Source organism: Lontra canadensis, unplaced genomic scaffold (assembly GCF_010015895.1).
Source record: "Lontra canadensis isolate GAN:19392208 unplaced genomic scaffold, GSC_riverotter_1.0 scaffold40, whole genome shotgun sequence".
Lineage (NCBI taxonomy): Eukaryota > Metazoa > Chordata > Mammalia > Carnivora > Mustelidae > Lontra > Lontra canadensis.
Window position 1 is genome coordinate 4,920,315 of NW_022631034.1, and position 15,062 is coordinate 4,935,376.

The 15,062-nt window shown below is 41.5% G+C and overlaps 1 protein-coding gene across 4 annotated transcripts in view; it reads right to left on the reverse strand.

Annotated features, from left to right (window-relative positions):
* The window catches only part of PTGER3 (prostaglandin E receptor 3), a 185,516-nt gene extending 176,862 nt beyond the window's left edge, over window positions 1-8,654 (reverse strand). For all 4 annotated transcript variants that reach the window (XM_032870100.1, XM_032870101.1, XM_032870099.1 and 1 more), the window contains exon 1: window positions 7,642-8,654. In XM_032870100.1, coding sequence (XP_032725991.1) covers window positions 7,642-8,535 — 894 coding nt within the window. In that variant the 5' untranslated portion in view covers window positions 8,536-8,654. The remainder of the gene's footprint in view (window positions 1-7,641) is intronic.
* Window positions 8,655-15,062: the final 6,408 nt, after the last annotated feature.

Sequence of the window (15,062 nt, forward strand, 5' to 3'; positions counted from 1 at the left end):
TGATCCCAGGGTACTGGCTTGGAGCCTTGCAGGGAGCCTGCTTCTCCCTTACCCTGTGCCACTTCCTCTGCTTGTACTCTCACTCACTCACTCTCTCTCTGTTAAATAAATAAATAAAATCTTTTAAAAATTTTTTAAAAAGTAAGTAGGCTTCCAGCTCTAACTTGACCTTCTGTTTTTGTATTTTCAAGATTTTAAAAAATAGTACTGCTATTTGTACTTCTATTACATAACTTTTACCTAAATTAGCTAATTTCCTTCTTTCTAATAGAGTTAAGGGTGAAAAATCAAGTCTCCTCTTCTATCTCTGCCACTATCATTCTTTAGATTTATGGTTCTTCAAATGCCTATCTTAAAAATTGGTACTGGTAAACTAATATTATACATTTTAAATAAGTGCCAAAATCACTCAGTGAAATGTCTTTCTTATGAATGTTGCCAAAGAGACTGTCTAGGAGGGCCACTGGATGGGAAAAATCATACTCTGTGCTATTTATAGACTATAAATAACATTACTGCCTTGTCAGGACCTGGTCAAATTGTGACACAATTTACAACTCCGTGATTCTCATGCTTGGCCTCAATTAAGGATTGTGTAAACAATCTTGGGCTTTGAGTCAGTGGTGGAAATTCTGTTTAGCTTCGATATTAGTGATCATCTCTGAAGAGATGAGAACAACTGAGTCACCAAACATACTCTTAAGTCTGCAGGATAATGACTAACAACAATAATGAGATGCACAATTAATTTGACTTAAACATTTGTATGAGAACTAGTAGGGGTATACAAAAATGTCTCTGACTGGAAAAACAGGGGCACATTCTAGACCTGTGGCAGAGGTCTTCAGAGGGTGAGGCAGTGGTTATACCTCCAGGTTTAGGGAAAAGAGAGATGAGACACAGCATGTTTTAGATTTAGAGAGTTAATTAACAGGCAGCCATGAAGGGGAAAGGATTCCAGAGCTGACAAAATGCAGAAGAGAGATGATAGCAGGGGGAGAGGGGGAAGGATGGGTTATATTACCTTGTAAAAATTTATGCACCTGAGTTGACCATTTTTCTTATTTTATTATTTTTTTCTGAAAAGTTCCATTTCTGCACCGCACATTTTCTCCCCCAGTGAACTACAACTAATCAAGCTATGAAACATCACTTGTCTCTTTTCTTCAGTTTCTTGGGGGAAAGGTTTATCTGGACATAAGAAATCAACCTTATTATCCAGTAAAACATCATAGTAGTATTCATAATATTAAAGGGATAATCCCAATTATTTTCACAAAGATTTATGTTGGTTTTCATTACAATCCTGTGAAATTGGTGGGTGGGTGTTTTTATTCCTATTTTACCAAAGAAAAGCAAATAGTTCACAAAGATAACAAGTAAATTGTCTAAAGTCACACAATTAATTGCTATGTAACTGGGACCAGATAGTGTCTTCTGATTTAGGTGCTTAGATATTCAAACAATAACTATATACTGGGCATACCTTGTATGGCATGCAATTATGACCGTTCCAGGGAAAAGAACAAGACACAAGACAGATACTGTACCCGGCCTCAGGAGGTCAGGTGAGGGTGAAGAAAGTCTTTTCCAATAAATTGACTTCTAACTTGAGACCTTAGGCAATCTGGAAAGGCTGACTATTTGGCAGCTACCAGTTGACCGCAGAGTGAAGTGGCCAGTGAAAAAATGGAGAGATGAGAGTTCTGAGTAAAGAGCACAGAGAAGTTCTTGCACTCCATAATTCTACTTCTGTATGTGTGTGTGGTGCTTGGGATGCCTGGGTGGTTCAGTCAGTTAAGCTAAAGAAGTCACTCATCCAACTGTCATTTCTGTATACAGATGACTATAAAATATTGACATACACTTAGGGGTTGAAATAGAAGGGGAACCCCAAGAAAAATCAGGCTCCTTTGGTTATCTTCCTTAATCTATGGAAGTTGGAATTTTCTAGGGAAAAAGAGGTGATTTAGAGGCCATCTAATAATCCTCAAGAAGTATGGAGGGAGTTGAAATACAAACTTCCTACCTATCTCTATGATAAGGAATTGAGGAAAATGGGAGAGTCAAAATCTGACATGTTACAGTTGTAGACCTTTGAGACTTTAGGCATGAGTGAAATAAATGTGGAACACTGTTGTATTAGAAAAAATATTACACAAATGTGGGGCACCTAGGTGGCTCATTCAGTTCAGCAACTGACTTGGTTTCCTCCCTTCATGATCTCAGGTTCCTGAGATGGAGTCCCAAGTTGGCGTCCATGCTCAGCATGGAGTTTGCTTGAGATTCTTTCCCTCTGACCCTTCCCTGCTCGCTCTCTCTCTCTCTCTCTGTCACTCAAATAAATAATAAAATCTTCAGAAAAAATTACACAAATGTAAGGAGTTTAAGGGAGGACTTCCCACCCAAGCTCCCTGCAATGCAAGGCCAGAACTAGAAGCTGAAACATGACGCAGAATCCCTCACTACCACCCATCGGCAGCCCTGGAGGAATCATCGTCTGTTACAAATGTGTTCAACACATATTCCTGAAGGTTATTCCCAGAAAACTGAACCCACGGAAACTTTCATAATTGATTTCTTGACCTTTACACCTTTTTCAAAAGAGGAAAGCCAATGAGTCACAATTATGTTACAGCTCTAGACCATCTGAATTTCTTCAAATAGAATGGCTTAAGGACTGTTTAATTCTTGGCTCTCTCTGTTATACTATAAATAAAAAAAAGTCTGTGTTCTTTAAGCCATGATTTATATAATTAATCTTCAAGTTATATTGGTTTCTAGATATATCATTTAGATAATCCACCTTCACCATATGTACTCTGTCCAAAACCCTAGTGACTCAGGAGCCTGTTCTTACAAAAAAAACAATTGGCCATCCAGTCTCCTTTCTAGGTTTCCCATTCCTGTGTATTGAACTATCATTCTTCCCAGTAAGAGAACATGAGAATAACATAAATGGGAAAAATACCTTAAAAGTCTAATGGTCTGACCTCCAAACTTTACAGATAAAAAGACATATAAGTTGCCCAGGGCCCACTATTACAGCTAGAATTCCTGTCAAAAACAAAAAAAAAAAATCAACAACAAAAAAAGCTGAAAGTTAATGATAGCTAGTTCTAATATTCTTTGTACTTGCGTTCTTTGAATGAGAAAATAGTAGAAAATAGTGGCAATCTTACAGGATGCAGTTAAATGGTATAATGGATGTGAAAATATTAACTGCAGTGAAGAGGACAGATGCAGAAGAAACGTCTGTCAATCACAGAAATCGACCATTTCTGATAACTTTAGTTCTCTATTCCCTTTCCTTCTCTGACTCACCTCTTCCCACCGTCTCTACCCTAAAGCCCTAACTGACTTGAAAAAGCAACTCATAACTAATCTCTCTTTTCCATTTTCCAGTCCAAATCTATCCACACACCACAGCCATATCAATCTTTGCAAACCCCTCTCCCCTGTTCAGAAACTCAAAATAGAAGTTCTATGGTTTACTGGCAAAAGAATGCTGTCCTCATCCCATGTTCATCTTAACAACCTCAGTCTGATCCCATAAACCTTTTCAAAGCATTTTCCCATGGTTCTAGTGGACACGTTCTGTTCTGGTTTGTGGGGAACTCTCAGGTGGGGAACTCTCAGCTGCAAGGTCAAGCTCTGCCATCCCTCTTCTTCCCTGAAGTCTACACTGCTAAAGTCAGACGGACATTCTTCCCAGAACCAAAGGCACTAATTACATCAAATCTCTAATTGTTTCACTCATAAATGTGGGGATTCTGCTTCTCTGAACACATTATAGCTCTTCCACCAGTTTTTAATAATTCTACCTAATATCCTCCCCACAGTGCTTAAAATGTAATGTAATAAACAAAAAAATAAAGAATTCTGAATAAACTCAATTCTTATAAAAACAAATTAGAGATGGGGCACCTGGGTGGCTCAGTAGGTTAAAGCCTCTGCCTTCGGCTCAGGGTTCAGGGATTGAGCCCCACATCAGGCTCTCTGCTCAGCAGGGAGCCTGCTTCTTCCTCTATCTGCCTGCCTCTCTGCCTACTTGTGATCTCTGTCAAATAAATAAAAATTTAAAAAAACAATAGAGACTTTTCCCCCATAATGCCAGTTCACATGTGTAATCATTTTCCCTGAAGCAACATCCTAAATAAGGCAGAAATTTACAGGTAGAGAAAATTAGCAAGTCCATAATACTTTTCTGTACTATAAACAGTGTTACCTCTGTAAATAATTTACCCTGTATAACACGTGGTATATTTAAGGCAAGTTTCATTTGTCAAAATATATCAGTAATTCCTTAAATTTAAAAGAAGTCACATCCACATTGTGAAATATCTTCTTGAATTGAAGCATCCCTATTTACATTTATGGATACTGAGCAGAATTTGGAAGCTCAAGATTAAAGGCAGAAATTTCTATGGCTGCTTTTATCCAGTTCCAAAGTTGTAGATGAGAAACTTTGGTCCTCTGCCCTCCTTTTTCACAATGTTAGTTTTATATTTACTATTTTTTAAAGATTTATGTATTTATTTGAGGGAGAGAGAGAGAGAGAGAGAGAAAGAGTGAGAGAAGGAGCAGGGGGAGGGGCAGAGGGACAGGGAGAAGCAGGCTCCCCGCTGAGCAGAGAACCTCACATGGGCCTGATTCCTGGACCCCAGTATCATGACCTGACCTGAAGGCAGACCCTTAGCAGACTGAGCCACGCAGGTGCCCCATATATTTACTATTTTTAAGAGAGTGACCATGTTAGCCACATTCCACCTGTTTAGGGAGGGTCAGGTTTACACAAACACAAGATGTACTCATAACTTTTGCGAACAACACCCTGAGGTGATTCCTGTTTCTGGAAACTTGGCTATCATGTCTAATACCTGGACTATTTGGTGAATTTGGTTCATAAAAAATAAAATAATAATAAAAAGTCAAATAGATTGTATTGCTGAGTCAACTAGTTGATTCCAGTAGGATTTGATGCCACATAGAAACATAAAGTGACCACAAATTGTAGATCATCTATCACAATGATGACATTTCCCACTGTATTCTCAATTTCACATCTCACATTTTGTGAAGTTTCTGGAAGAAAGAAAAGTAAAAAAAGTTTTGTTTCCACCATAGGTAAACCTCTGTTTAAGTATTTACGTGGCAGAAACTTATTGCAGGTTGGATGTTTTCTTATAACGGTATCTATTCTCTGCTAAGTTTTCCAGCAGTAACATTGAATATTACTTTAGTCGTGATAGTCTTCAAAATAAGATACACTCAGGACCCATGTAAGTGTGAATAATTAGATTATTATCCTGCACACAACTCAACAAAAACTAACAAGAAATCTATATTTTTCTACAGTTATAAAACCGATGTAAAAAAAGATCTTTCACTTTAACATTAACACACATTAAAAATTTAATTCACTAAGTTTGTGTTTTTATTCCTACAATTCCCTAATCTACTAAGAAAGCAGTTTTGCCAGTTTCTTTTCTTTGCAATAACTTTTTACTGCAGATATTTCTGAAGATATTGGAAGGCTTAACTTCAATGGTGCACAAAACAGAAGACAGAACCATCTCTTTTGGTTTAAAAAATACCTACTTTGGAAACCATGAATTTCTCCTCTTTGATATGATTACATGTTAAATTTATTTCATTTTAAGTTTAATGTTTTTATAAGAAATGAATCAACAGAGTCTCTGATACAAAGTTGCAAGCCAGTTAATATCTTTTGAATGCAGAAATTAAATAGGACTAGTTCCAAATATGTCTTTCTGAAGAGAGTGAGTTTTACTATCTAGCTTACAACTTTCAAAATTGATCTAAATTCTTAGAGTTATCATGCCCGTGGCATTAGAATCAAAATTATGAAATAAAAACACACTACATAGTTTCTCTTCATCTGGTTAGCTGTATAGATAACATTTTATTTGTATGATTTAATTGCATTTCTTTTAAGATATAAAGTGTGTGATAAGAGCAAACTCAAAAGCGAACTCAAACATATAAAGTGTGTGATAAGAGCAAACTCAGTCTCAAATGACAGCTGTGAAAAACTCAGATACTCTGTTTGTCTTTAAAGTTATGTTAATTACCACATTAATAAAGTGTTTGTTTTTTAGAACTCTTTCTCCCTTCTGTTTGGGCGCCGACGTACCCCCAACCGTAGAAGTAAATATGCCTAAAATTGGTGCTGGTCTTGATAAGCCATGGTGATGACATCAGCCTGAGTTCCAGCTCCTGGAACGCAGAACTGTGACCACACAGTGACTTGTGAGCAGCTAGGTCCTGACAGAGCTCTCCTTGTCACCACGTGTCACTGATTTGGAGCCAAGACTTGTACTCTAAGTATACTGCACCATTTAAACACAGGTATTCTGGAATATCTGCTTGGTCAAATGCAAGGGAGAGAGGGAGGGAAAGAGGAACTAAGGTTTTGTTTTTAAATATGAGGAATTTAAAACTAGATGCGGTCCACAGCAATGTCAATATACTTAATACCACTCAATCACCCACTTAAAAATGGTAAATTTCATGTTATGTATATTTCATCACCAGAAAGAAAAACTATTTGAGAGTGGTTCTGAAAACTGTGTCCATGGATTTCAGAAGTTTTTCACAACTGTCTAGTAACTTTCCAGGTCCAATATATAATCCGCTATAATTCTGCCACATTGACCAGGTAACTTTTTCTGCCATACCTCCTTAGTAAGCCAGGCTGCTTGGAACCTAAACAAATATCCATTCATCAGGTCACCCACAGAAATCTCTAGCTGAAAGTACCACAGAGGAAAATCTGGAAAGTACCAGGTAAAGCTGGGTGTTACACAAGGAGCAAGTGTAAACATCACTTGCTCCCAGGCTGTGACCCTCTCTGAGGAGCTAGGAAGTGCAGAAACCCCCAGGATCCTATCTCAGGACTGGCCCTGCCGCAGCCCTGCCTGTTTGGCACAAGGGCAAGCAAAGGCTGGTCAGAGTTCCCAGGCTTTAGGGTCCCACCAACTGAATGTGGGTTCAAACACTTCCTAGAGGATACAAGCACCATTCCAAAGGGCTGAGGCAGGCTGCAGCAGCAGCAAGACATATCTTCACTCTCCTGTTTCCAGTCAAGAGTGAGCCTGCAAGAAAGGTTAGCCCGGTTCTGCTGGGCAAGTGCTCAGTGCTGCCTCAGAAGCTGCAGGACGTCTGTGCCTGCCTGCTCTCCCAGGTAGGGTAGGTCCAGAGACTGAAAATCGCCTCAGCTTGCAAAAGATATTTGAAATAAGGAGAAATGCACAACACCAGGCTATAGTTGTCACAGCCATTCTGCTCCCACTGCACCTGTTAGAAACTCGTATCTGTGCACATGCACTGAAATGACAGGTGGGCATCCTCCTACTTTCTCTGGTTAGAGTGTAAGCAGCCCTATGGTCTCCAGTTGTGTGTAAACAAAACCTAGAAGGATACCTGGCACTTGAAATGTGCTCAGCAAATAAATGAGGAGCTCAACTCTGAAGCCACAACCAAGATAGGGGGACAGAGGCCTCTCCAGTCCTCTGTGGTTGCAAACACACCCATGCGGGTGCTGCCACATCCAGAGATTTCCTTTGCCCGCCGCCACGCTCGCCCACCCTGACCTCCGCACTCGCTGGAACTACATACCAGCAACGGCGACCAGCAGACCAACAGCACGCACATGATCCCCATGAGCTGGATGGCCGTCTCGGTGGTGATCCGGCCCCACTGGGCGCCGGACTGCGACGCGGTGGCCTTGGCCCGGCAGCGGGACACCAGGGCCTTAATGGTGGCCAGATTACAGGCGAAGGTGACGGCCAGCGCCGAGAGCCCCAGGAAGGCAAAGGTGGAGGCGAAGAAGAGGTTGCCCCAGTTGTGCGACGCGCTAGTCCCGTTGCCTCCTTCCCCGGTGCTAATGAAGCACCATGTCCCGGGCCACTGGATGGTGTACTGGCCTATGCCCAGCACCGGCAACAGGGCGAAGGCGAGCACCGCCAGCCACACGCCGAGCAGCACCGCGCGGGTGGCGCGCGTCTTCATGTGGCTCGCGTACCAGTGCGGCGCCCGGATGGCCAGCGCCCGCTCGACGGCCATGGCGCTGGCGATGAAGAGCGAGGAGAGCCCAAAGACGGTCATGGTCAGACCGAAGAAGGTGCAGAGCCTCCCCGACGGGTCGAGATGCTCCCAGCGCTGCTTGGACAGGTACACGACGATGACCACCGGGCTGGTGAGCAGTTGCCCGACCAGGTCTGTGAGCGCCAGCCAGCCGATGCACAGCAGGAACGACTTCTTGCGCTTGCTCTCCCGCCGCCGGTAGCTCCGCGACACGAGCAGCATGGCCAGCGCGTTGCCCACGAAGCCGGTGATCAACATGGTGATCGGGAAGGCTACCGACACGGAGCCGCAGTCCTCGCGGGGGTCCCGGGAACCCGTGAGGTTGCCCTGCGCCGCGGCGGAGAGCTCGAGCGACCACATGCCCGGGTAAGAGTGGTTGAGGCGGGTACAGAAAGGGGCGCTCCCGTCGCCCCGGGTCTCCTTCATGCTGGCTTCGAGGTGAGGAGGGGACGGCGCCCGGAGAACAGCAGCGGGAGCTGGCGGGCGGGGCGCGGGCGGCGGCGAAGGTCGGTGTCCACCCGGACTGGGGCTAGGGCTGGGCTGCCCTCCATGATGCGGGGCGTAGCCGCCGCCTCACTTCTTTCCTCTGGCGGCGGCGCCGCGCCGTGGGCTCCGGGAAGCCTGTAGCTCCGAGGCGCGCGAGGTGCGGGCCCCTTCTATAAGGCCGCGGAGGGCGGGGCGCCCGGGGGTGTGGGCATAAGTGCGCTGGGAGGAGGATGGAGAAGCAACTGTGCGCGTCTCTCGGCTGCTGCGTGACCGCTGTCCTGGCCGCCTGGGCTGGAAACTCCCAGGAGGACTCCTTGCTCCCACTCCTGGCCGGACGGGACGCCTAGCCAGTCCTCTCTTCCCTGCGGGGCGCCTCCTCCTCTTCTTTGCCAGAGGAGCGCCCGTGGGCGGCCGGGGCTAAAATGTCTCGCTGCGCTTCCAGTCCCGCGGCAACTTGCCAAGGCCGACCTGAGCGCCCGACCCCCTCCTCACCCATCCACCGACTCTAACGTAGAGACTCGATCCTCGTCCTGAGGCTCTTTTGTAACCCTGGCAAGTGTAACTCACTTGTCCCTAAGCGATCCAGGCAAACCACACTCTGCGTAGCTGAATGTGAACTTTTCTCCCTTTAGGTACTCTGGGGTTCCAGAATGATCGCGAGCCGACCAAGCTGCTCTGTTGCCAGAGGGCGCTCTGAAAATACAAAACTAATAGCGCCTTGAGAGAAGGGATTCGTAAAGGGAAACAAAATCGGACGCTGGCATCCAAAGATGAAACCTCAACCACCGCTCTCCACTTAAAATCTCCCCTTCCCCCCGTTAAAAAAATTAGGGCTAAAGTGCCTAGAGGCAGGTAGCACCCACTTGGTTGTCTGAGCTCGTGAAACCAACTGCCGCCTGCCTATGGGAGCTGGAGCGACTGGGTGCGGAGAGAAGCAAGCTCTTCCAGAGCCTCCAATCATTCTCCAATCCTTGCCCATTCTCATACCGTTAGGACTAGAAACTGTAGTTAGATGTTAGGAAGGTCTTCATATTGAGTGAAAACGGGCATAATTATCTAGTAACATCTTTTGTTAAACCAATATTTAGTGTGTTTTCACAGTCTCCCGTTTTATCAGAGATCTTCCAAGGTCCTGTTGGTATTATTACTCCCCTTTGACGATGAGGTACTCAGGCTCCATGAAGTTAAGGGATATGCCCAAGGTCTTCCAGCAATTCTCCAGCCTCTGTCTTTACAGTGTCGTTTGTGTGGATACCGTAACCACTCTTAGCAGAGGAAAATCAATAGTAATATTGTTCCCACATTTTGGAAGGGTCTAGTTTTTCTGACTCTGCGCATTGACCAGGAAATGAAAAGATTTAAAAAGTTATAAATTTCATTTTTCTTCATATTTAAGAAATTAAACCTGATCATATAGCTGTGTGAATACCATTAACTCAGACTTCAGACTGACTTCTGTAGCAAGCCCGGTTAGCTCCTTTGCTTTTCCTAGCTTAGTTGGTATCTTTTTTGGCTGTAAATGAATGGTAGGTGATGGGAATGGAGTATGTTCTCACATTCTTTCTTTCTGTGCTGTTGTATTGATTCTGTTTTGAGATCTTGAAAAATATCACTATGGGATTTATATAGTTTTTGATTTTTTTAAAGATTTCATTTATTTTTGAGAGAGCACATACAAGGTGCGGGGGAGCGGAGGGAGAAGCAGAAGCAGATTCCTTGCTGAATAAGAAGCCTGATGCTGGACTCAATTCCAGGACTCTGGGATCATGACCAGAGCTGAAGGCAGCTGCTTAACTAGCTAGCTAAGCCACCCAGAGATCTGGATTTATATACTTTTTAAAGGAGAAAAACAAAAATGTAATTTAAACTTCATTTTAACAGCACACATTAATGAAATGACAGTATTATTTTGTGTTTTGATATCATTTAAAATTTTTTTTTCTTTTAATTTTTTTAAAGATTATTTAGTTGTCAGGGAGAGAGAGAGCACACAAGTAGGGGGAGAGGCAGTTTGAGGGAGAAGCAGGCTCCCTGCTAAGCAAGAAGTAAGGGACTTACTGTCTCTTACTTACTCCCTGCTGAGTAAGGCTCAGGACTTGATCCCAGGACTTCTGGGATTATGACTCGAGCTGAAGGCAGATGCTTAACCAATTGAGCCATCCAGGCATCCCATGAGTTTTCTCTTTTAAAATGTCATGTTTCTAATGAGAACAACAGCTACGAAGGAATACTAAAGTGGTTTACTTTTAAATCTTTCCCAAACTTTTATTAATTCAAAATAATCTGAAACCCATAATTGTGAAAGGTTTTTCCATAAAATGTCATTTAAAAAATAAGATCATAGTTGGTTATTATTAGATATATACTTTATCTAAAGCATATGGATGAAAGTACATATCAGATTAAATTTTTTCAGCAGTCTCTAGTATAATTATATATTTAAAGACTTAAGACTTTTTCATGATTCAAATAGCAAAAAAAGCAAAGCTGATGTTTTTCAGTTACAGCAAAAATTACTCTCTGGGGTGCCTGGGTGGCTCAGTGGGTTAAAGCCTCTACCTTGGGCTCAGGTCATGGTCCCAGGGTCCTGGGATCGAGCCCCGTATCGGGCTCTCTGCTCAGCGGGGAGCCTGCTTCCTCCTCTCTCTCTGCCTGCCTCTCTGCCTACTTGTGATCTCTGTCAAATAAATAAAATCTTAAATAAAAAATTATTCTCATCTTTATGAACATTTGACTTACTTGAATTTTACTTTCCCCCTTGCAGTGCATGTTGTAGCTAACTGGACTTTATAAGAGTAACAAGCATTGCGTAGTATGGAAGAGTTAATGTTGGACTCTTCACTCACCTCTATACAAAAGCTCTAAATGTGTTGCATTTCAGATCTTTTGCATAACACTTTCCTTTCAGCGATTTGCTTCATCTTACTCTAAGTTGTCTGCTTTGTAGTTATTTACGCTATAGTGATTTAGGGAATCTGAGGAGTCACAGAATAAGATACTGCCAGTTAGACTCTGGTTGGCGCCTTCTGGTGTCTAAGCAGTCTGAATTGTGTTGGTCTGAAACACCAGCACCCTCTAGTGACCAACCTAATAACATCCTGTGCACCATAAAAAGAATTTCTAAATGAGAGTTATGTGCTTTACTTTAGGAACCTCTGATATCTTTCTTAGAGATCTACTCACTAATACACAACTATGGTCATTTTGTTTTCCTTTGAGTCCACAAACTGTCATGTCCGCTTGATCAATATCCCAGTGGAGTATTAAAGTTAGGTCAGATCATTGAAAGACCACATTTTCAAATATGTTTTTTTTTTAATGTAAGTATATGTTCACACATGTTTTAAATTAGATCCCTATCTAGAAATGATTTTAATCTATAGATTTGTTTTCCCCATATCTTTTTAATTCACAACATATATCAATATTTAGCTAGTATTGATGAATTTATTTTGCTACTTCTCCTGAACTTGTATTAAGAAATCCTAAAATAGACATGGGTACAAAAACAAGATTAATGAACAGGACCTTGATTACCTCATTATGGATGGAAAATATCTGCAATTCTTACTCCATAGATCCAACTGCTAATTTCAGCATGTTTTTTATTTTTTATTTTATTTTTTTAAGATTTTATTTATTTATTTGACACAGAGAGAGAGACAGCGAGAGAAGGGGCACAAGCAGGGGGAGTGGGAGAGGGAAAAGCAGGCTTCCTGCTGAGCAGGGAGCCAGATATGGGGCTCAATCCCAGGACACTGGGATCATGACCCGAGTCGAAGGTAGACACTGAACGACTGAGCCACGCAGGCACCCCTTCAGCATGTTTCTTTAGTCACTCATTTATTCATTCATTCAAAAAATATTTACTGAACACCTATTCCATGTCAAGCACTGTACTCGTTGTTAAGGATGTAAAGGAAATACACAGAAGTCTACATTCATGGAGTTTATGTTTAGGACAAAATACTTGATTTTTAAAATCTGAAATAACAGAAGAAAGGAGTGCTAATTTCAGTGGCTTTTGTGATTTGCCATGGAGGTAAAATCTTATTTAAAATCCAATTTAAAACCATATGTACAATTTTCATGAAAAACTGAAAAAGATGTACAATTTTCATGATCAAATGAGATTTATTTCAGGAACCCAAAGTAGATTTAAACACTCAGATAGGGGCGCCTGAGTGGCTCAGTCATCAAGCAGCTGCCTGCAGCTCAGGTCATGGTCCCAGGGTCCTGGGATTGAGCCCTGCATCAGACTCCCTGCTCAGTGGGAGGCCTGCTTCTCCCTCTCCCACTCTCCCTGATTGTGTTCCCTCTCTCACTGTATCTCTCTGTCAAATAAATAACATCTTTTAAAAATAATAAAAATAAAAATAAACATCAACCAATATAACTGCCATTTTAACAAAATAAATGCTTTAAGTCTTTTGCTATATCAAACATCTGGGAACACTGAGTCCCTTTGTATTGACTGCATTTACTTCAAACCCTTCCTGTTTTTGTTTTTACATTCTTAGTAGTCTTCAGTTGAAAACTGCACATTGTAGTCAATATACTGTAGTGACTGCAGACTCTATTGTTTTCTTATGAGGATTACTGATTTGGTCTGGGGCTGGGGTGAGGGGTGGAGAGGACAGATGGAGCAATCATCCATCAGGTGGTTAATTTACCTGGATTCAAACTGCCAGCATTTCCTCTCTTATGGTATACAGCTGCTTCAGTCTCTGCTCTGTTCTCATGGTTTCTCATGGCTGTTCTGTGGAATGATCTACCCTATACTACATAATTTGTGGGTCAGTTAGTGATGGGGATCACCCTCTCTGTGTTTTTCTTGATTTACAGGGATTCTCCTCTAATTTCCAGCTGCTCTGCCAGCCTTGGGTATTTCAAATTTGTAAAGCTTCAACTTTTTGCCACCTAAGGTGCATAGGGAATAAACTCATTTAAGAAAAGCATCAAAGTCATGGACATAGTCTTGAGTAGTTTAAGACTAGATTCCACTCTGGGCCTCTGCTTGCTTTTTTACCAGGCTTCAGGGGTATCCTCTCTTATACATAGTTTAGCTGTCAAACATATATTTGGGCAGAAGTTCAATCTCTTGCACTTTTTGCCAATGAGACTGATTTTTCCACCACTGATATCCCACAGACATAATCATGAGGGATGGGCATCACCCTCAGTCCTAAAGACCAGTAATACTTAATTCTTATCCCTTTTAGCTGCAGGATTTGTTGTTGTTGTTGTTGTTGTTGTTTTGCAATTAAACTCCTCTCCAATTTCTGTATGCTTTTGAATGCTTTCCAGCAAGTTTTAGTTGTTATAGAATTTTTAACCAGATTTTATAATTGTTATCTGTAGGGCAGTGTGATAACATGAAGACAGATATATCTGTTCAATGAAACAGAATACTGTATCTACCTACCTATACCTATATATTTGTATTTATACAGGTAGATATATATGACTGTGTGGAGAGAGAGAGAGAGATAAAAGAGAGGTTATACACACACCTGTTCACACATATAAATCCAATTAATTTTCAACAAAGGTAATAAAGTCTTTTCAACAAATGTTACACACACAAAAAAAACCACACAAAAAAACCTGGATGCCAGTATGAAAGTAAAATTGAACATCTCACACCACATAAAATGGACTACAGATTAAATATAATTATACCTAATCTTCTAGATTAAAACAGAAGAAAAATCCCCATGACTTCATTAGCTTTCCATCATTACTGGAAGTACTCTTGCAACTTGTTTTTTTGTCTTTTGTTTTTTAACAAAAAACATTTAACAACCATCTGATTATCTCTTTTGGTTAGTATGCATAGAAATCTTCATTCTTCTTAAATACCACAAATAATCCAAAAACTTCTGAATGTTTGGATTATTAACAATTTTTGATGTAAGAATCAATGGTGCAATAATATTTTCATATATATTGGTGTGTATCCTTGTAGGGCTTTTTATATGATAAATCCTTAGAAATGAACTGCTGTACCTAGTGACCCCCAAATTTATATCTGCAGTCTGTACTTCTTTGAACTCCAGCTTCATATATACAACTATTTGTCATTCCATTTGGATAGCCCATAGACACCTCAGTGTGTTCAACTGGAACTTCAAATTTTCTTCTCCACTCCTAGTTCTATGTGGGTCTTCCTTTTCCATCAGCTCTGTCTTCCAACCTCTCATCCAGTAATATTCTAATTCAAAATATAGCTTAAATACATTCACTTGTCTCTGTCTCCACATCTACCGCCTGGTTCAGGTCATTACCATCTTTTACTTAACCTACTGCAATAGTTTTTTTTTTTTTTTTTTTTTTTTTTTTTTTTAAGATTTTATTTGACAGAGAGATCACAAGTAGGCAGAGAGAGAGGTGGAAGCAGGCTCCCTGCTGAGCAAAGAGCCCGATGCGGGGCTTGATCCCAGGACTCAGGGATCATGACCCGAGCC